Source organism: Jaculus jaculus, chromosome 6 (assembly GCF_020740685.1).
Source record: "Jaculus jaculus isolate mJacJac1 chromosome 6, mJacJac1.mat.Y.cur, whole genome shotgun sequence".
NCBI classification, from domain to species: Eukaryota; Metazoa; Chordata; class Mammalia; order Rodentia; family Dipodidae; genus Jaculus; species Jaculus jaculus.
In genome coordinates, this window is record NC_059107.1 from 120,000,947 (window position 1) to 120,015,346 (window position 14,400).

The 14,400-nt window shown below is 40.2% G+C and overlaps 1 protein-coding gene across 12 annotated transcripts in view; it reads right to left on the reverse strand.

Moving 5' to 3' along the window:
• Osbpl8 (oxysterol binding protein like 8) overlaps positions 1-14,400 on the reverse strand; it is a 229,757-nt gene that overhangs the window by 97,680 nt on the left and 117,677 nt on the right. For 4 of the 12 annotated variants that reach the window (XM_045151709.1, XM_045151707.1, XM_045151715.1 and 1 more), the window contains one exon: positions 5,756-5,794. The exons of 5 other annotated variants lie outside the window; for them this stretch is intronic. In XM_045151709.1, the coding sequence (XP_045007644.1) occupies positions 5,756-5,794 (39 nt within the window). Of the gene's footprint in view, positions 1-2,016; positions 2,139-5,755; positions 5,795-14,400 lie in introns of all 12 variants that reach the window. 3 more of the 12 variants (XM_045151714.1, XM_045151712.1, XM_045151713.1) reach the window with 2 other exon arrangements.

The following is a 14,400-nucleotide window of genomic DNA, read 5'->3' on the forward strand; positions in this document are numbered from 1 at the left end:
AAAGTTGGAAAACTGAGAAAGAAGCTAACAGAGATAACTATGATAAACTTTGCAAATGCTTCAGACATCTTCAAAATTTCTTCCTGTAATGATGGGCTGGAGAGATGGCTCACAGGTTTAAGGCACTTGCTTACAAAGCCTGATAGCCTAGGTTCAGTACACAAATAAGGCCAGATGAATAAAGTTCATTTGCAGTGACAGTCACTCACGCACACTCTGTCTCTCCTTGCAAATAACTAAGTAAATTTTAAAAGAAAAAAAAAGAATAAAATTAAAAATTTTCCTGTAATGACATAAATAATTACCATTTTTTGCTAAGTTTACCAGCAACTTCCTAAAGGAAAGCAGTGGTTCTAATCACACACACACATTTAAGTTCATAAAGCCAGTCACATTTGAAAGTTTTGGAGTTTATCTTTCATTTTAATTTTTTGTTTTTTGTTTTTTGTTTTTAGAGGTAGGGTCTCACTCTAGCCCAGGCTGACCTGGAATTCACTATGGAGTCTCAGCATGGCCTCAAACTCACGGCAATTCTCCTACCTCTGCCTCCTGAGTGCTAGGATTAAAGGCGTTCATTTTCATTTTACAGTTTTATTATATTCTCAAATTTTGACAATTACAATACTATACCAACTTCTATAAAGTTAAATTCCTTGCCTACTTACCTCTAAAAATAATTTCTAGAATATATGGTAGCTTCTGAATATTTGTTCCAGAAATTTTGTTACACTTAAGGTTAAATGTACCATTCTCTATATGATTCCAATGAATCAATCCTAATGTGTTTGATTTGAGGCACTCAATGATAAAAATAAACAGTACCCATCGTAGGTATGCATCTGCCCAACAAATATGTACTGGGTTATTAATATAGACATTTATCATTTTAGGCAGCAAAGGATACTAGCATTAAACAAAAGAGAAAAGAATTCTGTCCTAAACTGGGGATGTAGCTCAGTGGCAGAATGCGTATCTAGCACTGGCCTTAGGTTTGATCCTCAGCACAACCCAAAATAAAGAAAATCCTGTCAGGGTGGTATTTATGCTTAAGAGAAGAAGACAAACAAGAACATCTTAAGTAGTAATTCATAATACAATACATAGTTGGAAAATTAAACGGGGGCGAAAAAGCAGAGAATGTGGGCATTGTATATGTAATGTTTTATACATTACCAAAAAGGAGCTCATTAAGTTTCATGTAGGGTAGGCTTAAAACACTCAACTACAAAGCTAACAGGATAAGATGAAGTAACTTGCCAAGGAGACCCAAAGAGGAAAAGTATTCCAGACAGAAAGAAAGTACAGAGGACTGGAGCAGGAGCGAGTGTGGAAGGCCTGGGCAAGAGTGTGGAAGGAGCAGATGGGGGCACACAAGGAGAAAGTAGAGAGTGGTGAAAGGTGCCATCCAAGAGGAAAAGGAATGCTACATTATGGAGGGCTTCATAGGCCCTTGTGACTTTGGTTATCTATTGAATGAGACAGGGGAGCATTAGTTCTCAGAAAAGGATTGACTGTAATGGTTTGATTACTTTTTTTTTACATTTTATTTATTTATTTGTAAGCAGAGAGAGAGATAGAAGACACACACACAAAGAGAGAGGGAGAGAGACGAGAGGGAGAGAGACAGAGAGACAGAGAGAGAGAGAGAGAGAGAGACAGAGAGAGAGAGAGAGAGGATATGAATGAGTGTGCCAGGTCATTAGGCTTGGTAAGCAAGAGCATTAACCACTAAGCCATCTCTCCAGCCCCCTAATTACATTTTAACAGGATTGTTTTGACTGCTATTTTGATAAAAGTAAAGGAATCAGGGTATAATTAAGAATTTGCTAAAATAATCTGAAGAGATGTGTGTTGAGCAACTGGAACGAGGTGTCAGCAGCACAGGTGACGGGAGGTCAGCTCCCCTCTGCATGATTGTTCAAAGTTTCCAAAGAGAACAAGTTAGAAGCAAGAGAGGAGGAATCATGGTGTCAAGTGGTTGGAACTAAGCACCAGGCATGATGGAAATGCTATTACCTGGGAGCAGCTGGGTTTCAGGGAACACTGAGAAAGAGTAAGTTTGAAAAGTCTGTTGACATCCACGTGAAATGTCAAGAAGGCAGTTGTATGCATAAGGCCTCTACAGAGAAAGATTCAGGCTGGAAAACAAAAAACAACATAAATTATGATGTTCTGTGACCTGAATACTTTAATCCCTACACACTGAAAAATATCATGTGGACAGCTGCTTGAAGACCCTCGCTGTGAGGTCTGTCTTTTTTGTTTGTTTGTTTGTTTGTTTGTTTGTTTGTTTCATTTTTTTGTTTTTTGAGGTAGGGTCTAGCTGTAGCCCAGGCTGACCTGGAGCTTACTATGCAGTCTCAGGGTGGCCTCAAACTCACTGCGATGCTCCTATCTCTGCCTCTCAAGTGCTGGGATTAAAGGTGTGTGCCACCATGCCTGGCCTGTCTACTTTTTTGAGTTCTAACTCACAAGGAATAATTTTTCCTCTTTTCTTTTCCTTTCTTCTCCTTCTTTGTATGCTAGCCAAATCCTAAACATGCTTATCTTGACACTTCAATGTTTTTCCACCTTGTTCTGAAATAAATCTCCTTCACCTTGCTTAAGAAGGTGGGGAAAGGGTGTAGGATAAAAACAGAGCCACCAAGAAACCAAAATATAATGAACAACAAAACCAAGATTCAATCTGAACCACCTCAAAACAGAAGATGAAGCAGTGAAAATGAAGTATGGCTTCAGAAACCTTTTCCCAGAGGAAATGGAAACAAGGCAACATCAGTCTGAATGCACATGAAATCTTCCCACTGCTTATGAGTGATGCTAACAGGAAGCAGAGCAGAAGTAGTAAGACTGACAGATCTTGTCCCCAAGTTACTTGAATTACTAATGGAGACCACACACCAGCTTTTTCTTCTTAGATTGTTAGGCTGAGTCAACCTTGCACTGTACTATGTTATGTAACACAGACAGACAATGTGAAATTATTGATGTCAAACATCATCTATGTAAATATCTTGCACAATATTAAAAAATAAAATAAAAAGCTAGGTACTCCTTTTAGCTTCTGCTAAAATACTAATCCATCACTGATAGCAGGAAACTAAGAACTTCAGTTTGGGGCTGGTGAGATGGAGTTTGTTCAAAGAAGCATTTTTTTTATATTTGAGAAAATTAATGAGTTTGCCATTATTTCACATTTAATATCTACAACTCCTCAACAAACTTATATATACATAAATCTAACAGTAAAATACTGATAACATGGTGTGGTGTTAGAATTAAATATCCCCCATAGGCTTTGTGTTTTGAATACTTGATCCCTTGCTGGTGGCAATTTGGAAAAGTTGATGGACGGGCCTTTGAATGTGGAAGCTTACTGAAGGAGGTATATCACTGGGGTGGGCTTTGAGGCAATATCATTCATCTGCAAGCCCAATACGTTAGGCTGCTTCCTTCTGGCTGATGTGGAGACAGTACACTCCAGCTGTCTGCTCTGCCATATTTTCCTCACCATCTGTAAGCCAAAATAAGCCCTTTTCTTTTATAAGCTGTTTTGTTTGCATGTTCTATCCCTGCAGCAAGGTAAATAATGCACATGGCTAGAACTTTTACATACTATCAATTCATGTGCCGCCAAAGTATTTGAAATATTTTATCTATTCATATATTTGAGACAGAGAAAGAGAGAGAGAGAAAATGGGCACACCAGGGTCTCTAGCCACTGCAAACCATCTCCAAACATGTGTCACCTTGTGCATCTGGCTTTACATGGGTACTAGGAAATCAAACCTGGGTCCTTTGGCTTTGCTGTCCCAGAGCCTTAACGGCTAAGCCATCTCTCCAGCCCTGACCACAGTATTTCAATTAAATATTTATTATTCTATATCCTAAAAAGAACACTATATGAAAAAATGTGATCTAATGTTATTGTATATCAAAATATTTGCAACCTAATCTATAATTAGTATTAAGTATGCTATCTTTAAGAAATATAAGCTGAGTGCAGTGGCACACACTGTTGATCCCAGCACTTGGAAGGCAGAGGTAGGAGTATCACTGTGAGTTCAAGGCCAGCTTGGTACTGCAGAGTGAGTTCCATGTCAGCATTGGCTAGAGTGAGACCCTACCTCGGGGGAAACACACACACACACACACACACAGAGAGAGAGAGAGAGAGGAGAGAGAGAGAGAGAGAGAGAGGGAGGGAGGGAGGGACGGACGGACAGAGGGAGGGAGGAAAAGAGGGAGAGGGAGAGGGAGAGGGAGAGGGAGAGGGAGAGGGAGAGGGAGAGGGAGAGGGAGAGGGAGAGGGAGAAAAGAAATACAAAAGACAAGGTAGAAGTCTATCACCATGCCCTTCAAGCTAGGAAACTCCTGGGTCTCAACCAAAGCAAAACCTCATGACAGAGAAGGAATCTCTTTGACCCACAACTCTTATTCATTGTGTTTACCCAGTACTTCTCTCTTACAAACAGACCTTACACAGTCACTGGGCAGTTATGGGAAAGCACCAAGGGCTCAACCAGCATGACACCACTGGAGGCACCTCTTCCTCCACTGGGGTTCATCAGGTCACTATGAACAGCAACCCTGCTACAGCCGCTCTCAGAAAGCACAATGTGGAAGATTATACAGAAAGTCAGGCGCGCTCTATTTAGTGTTCTCTTCAGCTTTTAGAAGAAAAGGAATGCATTATGCAGCTGGGAGCTGCTTGTTCTGAGAACAAGAGTCATCACTCTATACTTAGCTTGAATTTTTCATCTTACTGTAATCTTCTGCAAAAATTATTCCTTGCTCATTTTGTCCTTGTGTTTTACAGAAGAAATAAATTCTGAAGAAGTATGGGAGCTAGAGCTCATCACTGTTAGAGAATATGTTCTGGCCTATGAGGCATTTACTTTTGAATAACCTATGCAGCAATTCTACTTCTAGGATCACTAAGGTGAGCACACAAAATATTCAAAACAATATGTCCACAGATAGTGATCATAACACTATTTAATAAAATAACCAGTGACCTGTTTTGTGTATGTATGTGTGCCTTTGTGTGCATGGGTACACATGTGGGTGCCCATAAGTGTGTGCAAGTATGTGGAGGCCACAGGATAATCCTGGGTATTCCGTCAACCTCTTACTGAAACTGAGTCTCTCATGAGTCTGGAGCTTACTGACTCAGCAGACTTGCTGGGCAACAAGCCCCAGGGATTCACCTGTCGGCACTTTCCCAGTGCTCGGATTGCTGGTATTCACTACCATGCCTGGGAACTGAACTCAGATCCTCGTGCAAAACCCCTAAAACAGCAACCTACTTGAAGCATATGTTAAATCATAACATTCACACAATTAAATACTACAGACTTTAATTTTTTAACTGACTACAAAGCATCCATTACATATTAGTTTTTTAAAAATAGGTTATAAAGAAATTTGTAGTGCATGATTCCATTTTTACAAATACATGCAAATTTGGGGAAAAAAATCCCACCAAAATATTAACAGTGGTTATATTCAGGAAACAAGATTTTATTTACTATATTTTTCAGGTATTATGTAATATGGTATAGTACTCTGAAGCATTTTATGGTAATATGTATTTTGAAAACTTTAAACAATTTTTGAATTGATCTTTCCTATTTATTCTTGCTATTTCTTATAATGATAATCATCTATGATTAAGTACAATGGGAAATATCTACTGCTAAACTTCAAAACACAGAAACATTCACATTTTCACACGCTATCATATATTACTCACTGTCTCTTGAACTTCAGCAACTTCTGAATATGGCAACATCTAAAAAAAGAACAGATTTTCTCAGGAGTGATTTAATTTCATATATCTAAATATTCGAGAATCCAACAAACACCCTGAGTTTACTAAATGGGTTAAGTAAAGAGACTCCTTTAAGAAGTGTCATTTAGGGTTGGAGAGATGGCTTAATGGTTTAGGTTCTTGCCTACAAAGCCTAAGGAACCAGGTTCAATTTCCCAGTACCCAGCTCAACCAGATGCACAAGGTGGTAATGCATCTGGAGTTTGTTTGCAGTGGCCAGAGGCCCCTGGCATGTCCATTCTCTCTGTCTGCCCCTTTTTCTTTCAAATAAATAACTATATAAAATATTTTTAAAATATCAAAAGGGCTAAGGAGGTACAAAAGCATTTGCTGAACCCTTGATTTAAAAATAAAAATCTGAGGTTCAGGAAATTAGAAACAATATGGAAAGAACTCTCAAATGTTCCAGGAGGAATTTCAGTTTTCATCTTCCATGTGTGTATTTAATTCCGTCAGCTTTTCCGCCATGCAGTTTCTCTCCTTGAGTTTCTAAAACGTTTCACTAGCATTCCCATTTTTACCTCACTTGTTCTCTTCCAGTAGACAGATGGCTAGAACCTGCTGCAGTTGCTTACTCCTCCTCTACCTGCTCTTACTGCAGATTACACCAACACTCAAGGTCAGATACCCTTTATTCAGGTAACTTCCCAGTTTCTTCAAATCTAGTGTATCTCCAAAACGTTTCTATCCAAGTAGTTAGACCTTATGACAAATTAGCTTCCCATTCTAAAATTCAGTTAAGAAAGGAAAGGTTTTAAGTGAAAAAAATATATATTTAATATATTTTATATATATATATATATATATATATATATATATACACACACACACACATATATATATACATATATATATGTATATTTTTAAAGGGGAGGGCTGAAGAGATGGTGTAGTGGTGAAGGCACTTGCCTACAAAGCCAAATGACCCAGGTTTGATTTCCCCAGAACCCACATAAGCCAGATGCACAAGGTGGCAGGCACATGCATCTGGAGTTCGTCTGCAGTGGCTAGCGGCCCTGGTATGCCTATTCTTTCTCTCTCTCTTTATCATAAATAAATAAATAAATATTTTAAAAGAAAGGTTTTAATCTTGTTTTCCAACACACCCTTTATCACAAAAATAGCACTCATTACCTCCCTCAGAAACCAACTCCTACATCCTTTCCTTCCATCACTCAGACCTAAATCCACTTTTCCCCCAATGTCTGACAAAATCATTAAATTCTGGATTTTTTTTTTAACCTCTACAACATCCACCAAGGTCACCCCAGCCAGAGACATGTCACCTCTGGTCTCAGCTTTTACTTCTCCCTTTTAATAGGTGTCCTTACATTCAATTCCACCCTACTTATGTGTTTACTATGCTATGTACTGAGATTCGAAAGGTGATTTAAAAAAAAAAATACTTCCTACTAACAAAGTCACCAGTTTGTATGACATTCTGACAGTGAAATAAGATGTTTCTAGACTACTCAATATTACTCATTCTTGAAGCTAGCCATAGACTTCTGTGATTTTTATTTTTCGCCTTTGTGATACCTTAATTATTAAAATTTGTAACTCTGGAACTGGTGTGAGGCTTATAATAATTTGTATGAGTATAGTTAATAAAACTCATAAAAGTATAAAAAATACAGCATCAGGCATTAGCAGCACATGCCTTTAATCCCAGCACTCAGGAGGCAGACGTAGGAGAATCGCTGTGAGTACCAGGCCACCCTGAGACTACATAGTGAATTCCAGGTCAGAATGAGAACCTATCTTGAAAAACAAACAAACAAAGTATAAAAAGTACAAAGAAAGGACCCTCACAGAAGTAATAAATTTACCAACTCAGGTTAATTTCCTAAATGATCATGTTGGCCATGTTCCTCCATTCAAAAAACGTCTGGTAGTCTATTGATTAAAAAATAAGCACTAGAGCCCAGCGTGGTGGTGCACATCTTTAATCCCAGCACTCGGGAGGCTGAGGCAGGAGGATCGCTGTGAGTTCAAGGCCACCCTGAGACTACAAAGTGAATTCCAGGTCAGTCTAGACTAGAGTGAAACCCTACCTCAAAAAATCAAAAAAGAAAAAAAAAAGCACCAAACCCTGATATTTAAAGTCTACAATTTGGCTAAATTATTTATCACACAGAAATGTTTTATCTCACAGAGGACAGCTTAACTAAATTCTCTGGCTGCTATAATTTTATGCTTACCTATTAAGCTTAAGCATGCTCTGACTTTAAAGACCAAGTTGCTGATTCTATTGCCAAAGTTCAAGCTGAAGTTTCTTTCCCAAACTCTGACTTCCTCATGTAAGTCCTGAGTAGTGAAGGTACTTCACAGTAATGTCCCCATTAGTCTCATAAGTATAAAAACATGACATTCCATCAGCAATGTCATGACCTCCATTGATTTTCAGACAGGACTACAGGACAGCACTAAGAATTCAAGTGACTCAGCAGGCCCAGTGGCCCACACTTGCATAGCTTAAATCCCAGCACTCAGAAGGCTGAGGTAGGAGAATCATCATGAATTCGAAGCTAGCCTGGAGCTACAGAATGAGTTCCAGGTCAGCTTGGGCTAGAGGAAAACTCTACCTTAAGAAAAAGAAAAGAAAAAAGAAAAAGAAACACACAGGACACATGTTCCTCACAACACTGACCTGTACCTCTATCTTACTGATGAAGAGCTTGGAAAGATCCTTCACTCACTCCCCTCCAGCCCCTAGCACAAACAGTTGACCACAGATACTCACCAGCCACGAAAGCCCTACACTGGCTCTACTCTCCTTAGAATACAAATCTTAGATACAGATTTGGTGGACTAGGTCTTACTAGGGAGGCTAAAGTAGAGGGATTACAAATGCAAGGTCAGCCTGGGCAATTTAGTGAGCATGTCATGTCTCAAAATGTACAAAAATAGGTGAGACAATAGCTCAGTGGTGGGGCACTTGTCTAGCATGCAGAAGATTGAGAGGGAAGGAAAGAAGGCGGGAGAAAGTATGAGAATGAACGTTTTAGGACTTTCCTTCTAACCAAGCCAGCCTAGGCTACAGTGGGACCCTACCTCAAAAAAAAAAAAAAAAAAAAAAAGAACCTAATATGATTCCATGAAGAGTCATGCAGACTAGAAGCTGGAAGTCTGAGGGGTTTGTGCTGTTTGTCTGTAGACAGGATCGCATGTGTACCAGGATTTCTTCAAGCTCACTATGTGGTCAAAGGTGATCTTGAACTGCTTCTACTATTTGAATGCTGAGACTGCAGGTGTGTAACACCACTCAGCTTATAAAGAGTATTAATAGCCACTCTTCTTGTGTCAGAAACTACAGGTGCCTAAACATCAAAACATTCACCCCATGGGCTGGAGATAAAGTTCAGCACTTAAGACACTTGCTTGCAAAGCCTGACAACCTGGATTCAATTCCCCAGTTCCCATGTAAAACCAGACACACAAAGTAGCACTTGCATCTACAGTTTGTTTGCAGTCGCAAAATGCCCTGGCATATTCATTTCCTCTCTTCTCCCACCCCCCCCCATCTCTCTGCTTGCAAATAAATAAAAATTTAAGAAAAAATATTCACCCAGACAGAAAAGTCAAAACTAATTACAGAAAAAACTAATCACACACCACATGTTCTTCTAAGTACACCTGGTACTGTGTAGTAAATACACAACTTTAAAAGGATGCTTACAAGGCTAGGTATAATCCAGATCAGCTACAATACACAATACCTATGTCTTTACATGAAATTATAAGAAAAAGCAAAATTGGAGCCAGGCATGGTGGCACACACCTTTAATCCAAGCCACTGTGAGTTCGAGGCCAACCGTGAGACAAAAACTAAAACTAGCAAGAGCCAGGCATTGTGGTACAGGCCATATTCTAGCATGTAGGAGATACTGGCAGAAGGATCAAAAGTTTAAGGTTACCAGACTGGAGAGTGAATTCCAAGTCAGCTTGGCCTAGAGCAAAACCCTACTCCAAAACACCCAAAAACTTAAAAAAAAAATACAACTGGGGTGTCTATATTTAAATCCGACATTGCCCACTGACGGGCTAACACACTTCAGGGCAAATAAGTTTTTTGCTCTTCCCACACAAGAGTAACACAATAACAGAAAATACAAACTGTAGACATTTCAGGTAAAGCAAAATCAGAAGAAAAACAACAGCTCTGGAGAAAGTGTGATGAGATACTTAATGAATCCCTCATTTACTTTTTTGTTCTCTTGATGCTATAATTCTGTTTTGTGTGCATAATTATGTGTGGTGTGGTACGTGGTGCATGACTTGGATGTATTGATGCTACACCCTGTCCATTCGCTTGCAGCATCCCATAGATGCACATGCAATTGCTAGAGAAGCACATATTCTAATCTCTCTGCAAAGTTACTTAGTAAGTACAACACTTTATCTTAATATGTCCTGATTCAATAAAGTAGAGTTAGCAACACCTAGAGAAATACAGCAGCAGATAATGGGACAAGTGAACATGGAGACCCATGAAATTACCAACTGGATCCCAGCCACGACTGGATTACACAAAGCACTCTGCTGTTTACTAGTCTGTAATTCTGTTTGGAGGAAGTGGAAGCAATTCCTTTTCCATAAAAAAGAAGTGTGTGTGTGAGAGTTGGGGGGGGGGGAGAGAGGGAGAGAGCATACCATTCAGTACATGTGAATAATGTGTACCAATCAAATCAAGGTAATAAGCATTTACGGCTCTTCAGTTACCATTTATATGCATTGTAAAGTTCAAACTCTTCTAGTCATTCAGAAATATATCAAAAGTTGCTTTACTGTATTTTTTTTTTGCCCGAGTTATCCTAATGCTAAAAAGGAACTAGGAATGATTCTTCCACTCTGCCTTTTGAGCTCTCAGTTAATTTTTCTTTCCCTCCTCTGCCCTCTTTTTCCCCATCTCTCAGTGATTGCTATTCCATTGTTCCTCTCTATGGTGTTGAATTCTTCTGCTGGCTTGTTTCACTAACATAATGATCTCCAGCTCTATCCAAGTTGCAGCAAATAACATGAGACTGTTCTTTTGATAGCTGAATAGGATTTCATTATGCATACTTTGCTTTCTTGATTCCCTCTTCATCTGCCAATACCTCAATGTTTTACTAAATTAACTTTGAACACATACCTAGTCTAAATTTCACTGGAATGCCATTTCAATGATCTCTAGGAAAATTTGTGCTTTTAAATGAAAACTTGTTGTCTTAGTCGAGTCAAATACCATGCTTAACAATTATTTCCTATGATTCAGTTTCCTATTACGGTTCCCATAGCATGTTCCTTTCTATTTCTCAGATGTTTAACCTCACACCTCAACAACTGAACTAGCATTTCATTCTACTAAAGTGATCAAAACAATGCCACATGAGTTCCCCTAACCTTCCTCTTTATTTCAAAAATTTTCAATATACCAGTACCACACATGTGCATTTTCCTAAGTTAATTACTCTAAGGGCCTAAAAACAATGACCAACCCAGACTGTATTATAGGAAACATTTCCAACTGAAAGAAATCAAGGTTTCTGCAGAGAAAACTGATTACCAGTTTCCTAGGAAGTGCATAAAATGATCCTGACTGTTCTGTATTATCAGAGAAGGACAAAGTTGACCAAGAAAGCTAAGGCTCTGGTCAGGAACCCAGAATCAACTTGAGTAAGCTCCTACTGGGGAACAAAGAAGCAATATGGCCATCAAACACTTACCATGTCACTGAGTTAATCAAACCAAGTAGATTAAAAACCTAGGCATTCATAACTCGAGCAAAAACCATTCACTTTTAGGGGCTGGGGAAATGGTTTAGTGGTTAAGGCATTTACCTGTGAAGCCTAAGGACCCCAGTTTGATTCCCCAGGACCATGTAAGCCAGATGCACAAGGGAGCACATGTGACTGGAGTTCATTTGCAGTGGCTGGAGGCCCTGGCATGCCCATTCTCTCTTTCTCTCTGCCTCTCCCTCCCCTCTCAAATAAATAAATAAAATATTTTCAAAAACACTTTCACTTTTAAAGAATGCTAGAAAGGAGCCAGGCTTGGTGGCGCATGCCTTTAATCCCAGCATTCAGGAGGCACAGGTAAGAGGATTTCCACGAGTTCAAGGCTACCCTGAGACACAGAGTGATTTCCAGATCAGCCTTAGCTAGAGTGAGACCCTACCTCAAAAATAAATAAATAAAATAATGCTAGAAAGGAAATCAAGTCATTGAGAGTGAAAACCCTTGTTAAAAATGTATACCTGGGGGCTGGAAGGATGACTTAGAGGTTAAGGCATTTGCCTTCAAAGCCAAAGGACCCATCTTCAATTCCCCAGGACCCACGTTAGCCAGATGCACAAGTGGGTGAACATGTCTGGAGTTCATTTGCAGTGGCTGGAGGCTCTGGAGCACCCATTCTCTCTCTCTCTCTCCCTCCCTTCCTCTCTCATTCTCTATCAAATAAATAAATAAATAAATAAAAATAAAATATATATATTTAAAATGTACACCTGGCCTGGAGAAATGGTTCAGTGGTTAAGGTGTTTGCCTGTGAAGCCAGAGGACTCAGGTTCGATGCCCCAGGACCCACATAAGCCAGATGCACACGTGGCACATGCATCTGGAGTTTGTTTGCAGAGGCCAGAGGCCCTGGCATGTCCATTCTCTGTCTGTTCTCTCTTCTATCTCTCTCTCTCTCTCTCCAAATAAATTAATGAAAAGTTTTTTTAAAAAAGTACATCTTAGAGCCAAGCATGGTGGTGCACGCCTTTATTCCCAGCACTTGGGAGGCAGAGGTAGGAAGACTGCCATGAGTTCGAGGCCACCTTAAGACTACATAGTGAATTCCAGGTCAGCCTGAGATAGAGTGAAACCCTACTTTGAAAAAACAAAAAACAAAACAAACAAAAAAGTACACCTTAGCTGGGCATGGTGGCACACGCCTTTAATCTCAGTACTTGGGAGCCAGAACTGCCATGAGTTCAAGGCCACCCTGAGACTACATAATGAATTCCAGTCAGCCTGGGCTAGAGCAAAACCCTACCTCAAAAACTTAAAGAAAAGAAAATTTACACTTTGGCCAGATATGATGGTGTACGCCTTTAATCCCAGCACTTGAGGGGCAGAGGCAGGAAGATCACTGTGAGTTTGAGGCCACTGTGATACTATATAATGAATTCCATGTCAGCTTGGGCTAGCGCAAGACCAACCTGGAGGCGGGGGTGGGGGGTAGAGCTTGCCTATGAAGCCTAAGGACTGAGGTTCAAATCCCAGAACCCATATATGCCACATGCACATGGTAGCTCTTGCATCTGGAGTTTGTTTGCAGTACATAGAGGCCCTGACGTGCCCTCATTCATTCATTCATTCTCTCTCTCTCTCACGCACATGTGCACACACACACACATATCAATCAATCAATCAAAAAAAATGTGTATCTTTGGCTGGGGAAATAGCTCAGTGGATAAATTCTTCGCCAAGCAAGCAACAGAACTTGAGTTCAGATCTACAGCACCCACATAAATAAATGCCAGCTGGGCATAGTTCCCTCTCTCTAATGCCAGTGGTAGGGAGGCAGAGACAGGATCCTAACTTGCTAGCTAGACGAGAAGAACTGGTGAGTTCTGGGGTTCAGGTGAGAGGCACTTGCTCAGTAGATAGTGGGGATCAAGAAAGACATTTGATACCACCCTCTAGCCTCCACATGCATGCGGTACCACAGTGCTCCCATACATATTCATGCTGCAGGAGTTTGAATGTAAAATGTTTCCTACAGGCCCGTGTGTGTGAGTGCTTCATCCCAGCTGATGGTCCTGTTTGAGAAGGCTGAGAAACGTTTAGGAGGTGGACCTTTGCTGGGGAATGTGTATCACTGGGGTGGGCCTTGAGGTATTATAACCAGACACAACATCCAGTTCTCTCCCTTCTTCCCTCCCCTTCCTGTGCTACAGTGTGATGCCAGCTTCCAGCTCCTGCCATGTCTTCCCAACTGTGATAAAACTTTGCTTGAGCCACAAGCCAAATTAAACCCTTTTCATTTTATGCATTGCCCTGGTCAGGCATTTGCTCCCAGCAATGACATGTGCAATCCATACATGTGTCCTTCACCCCCCATAACTAGGTAAGCCTAGGATAAGATCATAAATATCCTACACACTCCGAGTCTCATGCTTATCCTCTACTTCCCATGTTCAACATTACTGCTTTTATTTAGTGAACTTTTTGTACCTCAGCAATTTATCTTCAGTACCAATGCCACAGAGAGCCTCTAAAATGTGTATTGTGGTAAGATTCTTAAACTCTTTTCAAAAATCTCTTCAATGATTTGGTTTTTGTTAGGCTCTGACAGCCCACCAAAACTAGCAAGAGCTAGGCCTTATGGTACATGCCACGTTCTAGCATGTAGGAGATACTGACAGATGGATCAAAAGTTTAAGATTATCAGGCTAGAGAGATGGCTTAGTGGTTAAGGAGCTTGCTTGTGAAGCTTAAGGACCCAGGTTCGATTCCTCAGTACCCACATAAGCCAGATACACAAGGTGGTACATGCATTTGGAGTTTGTTTGCAGTGACTAAATGCCCTGGAACACC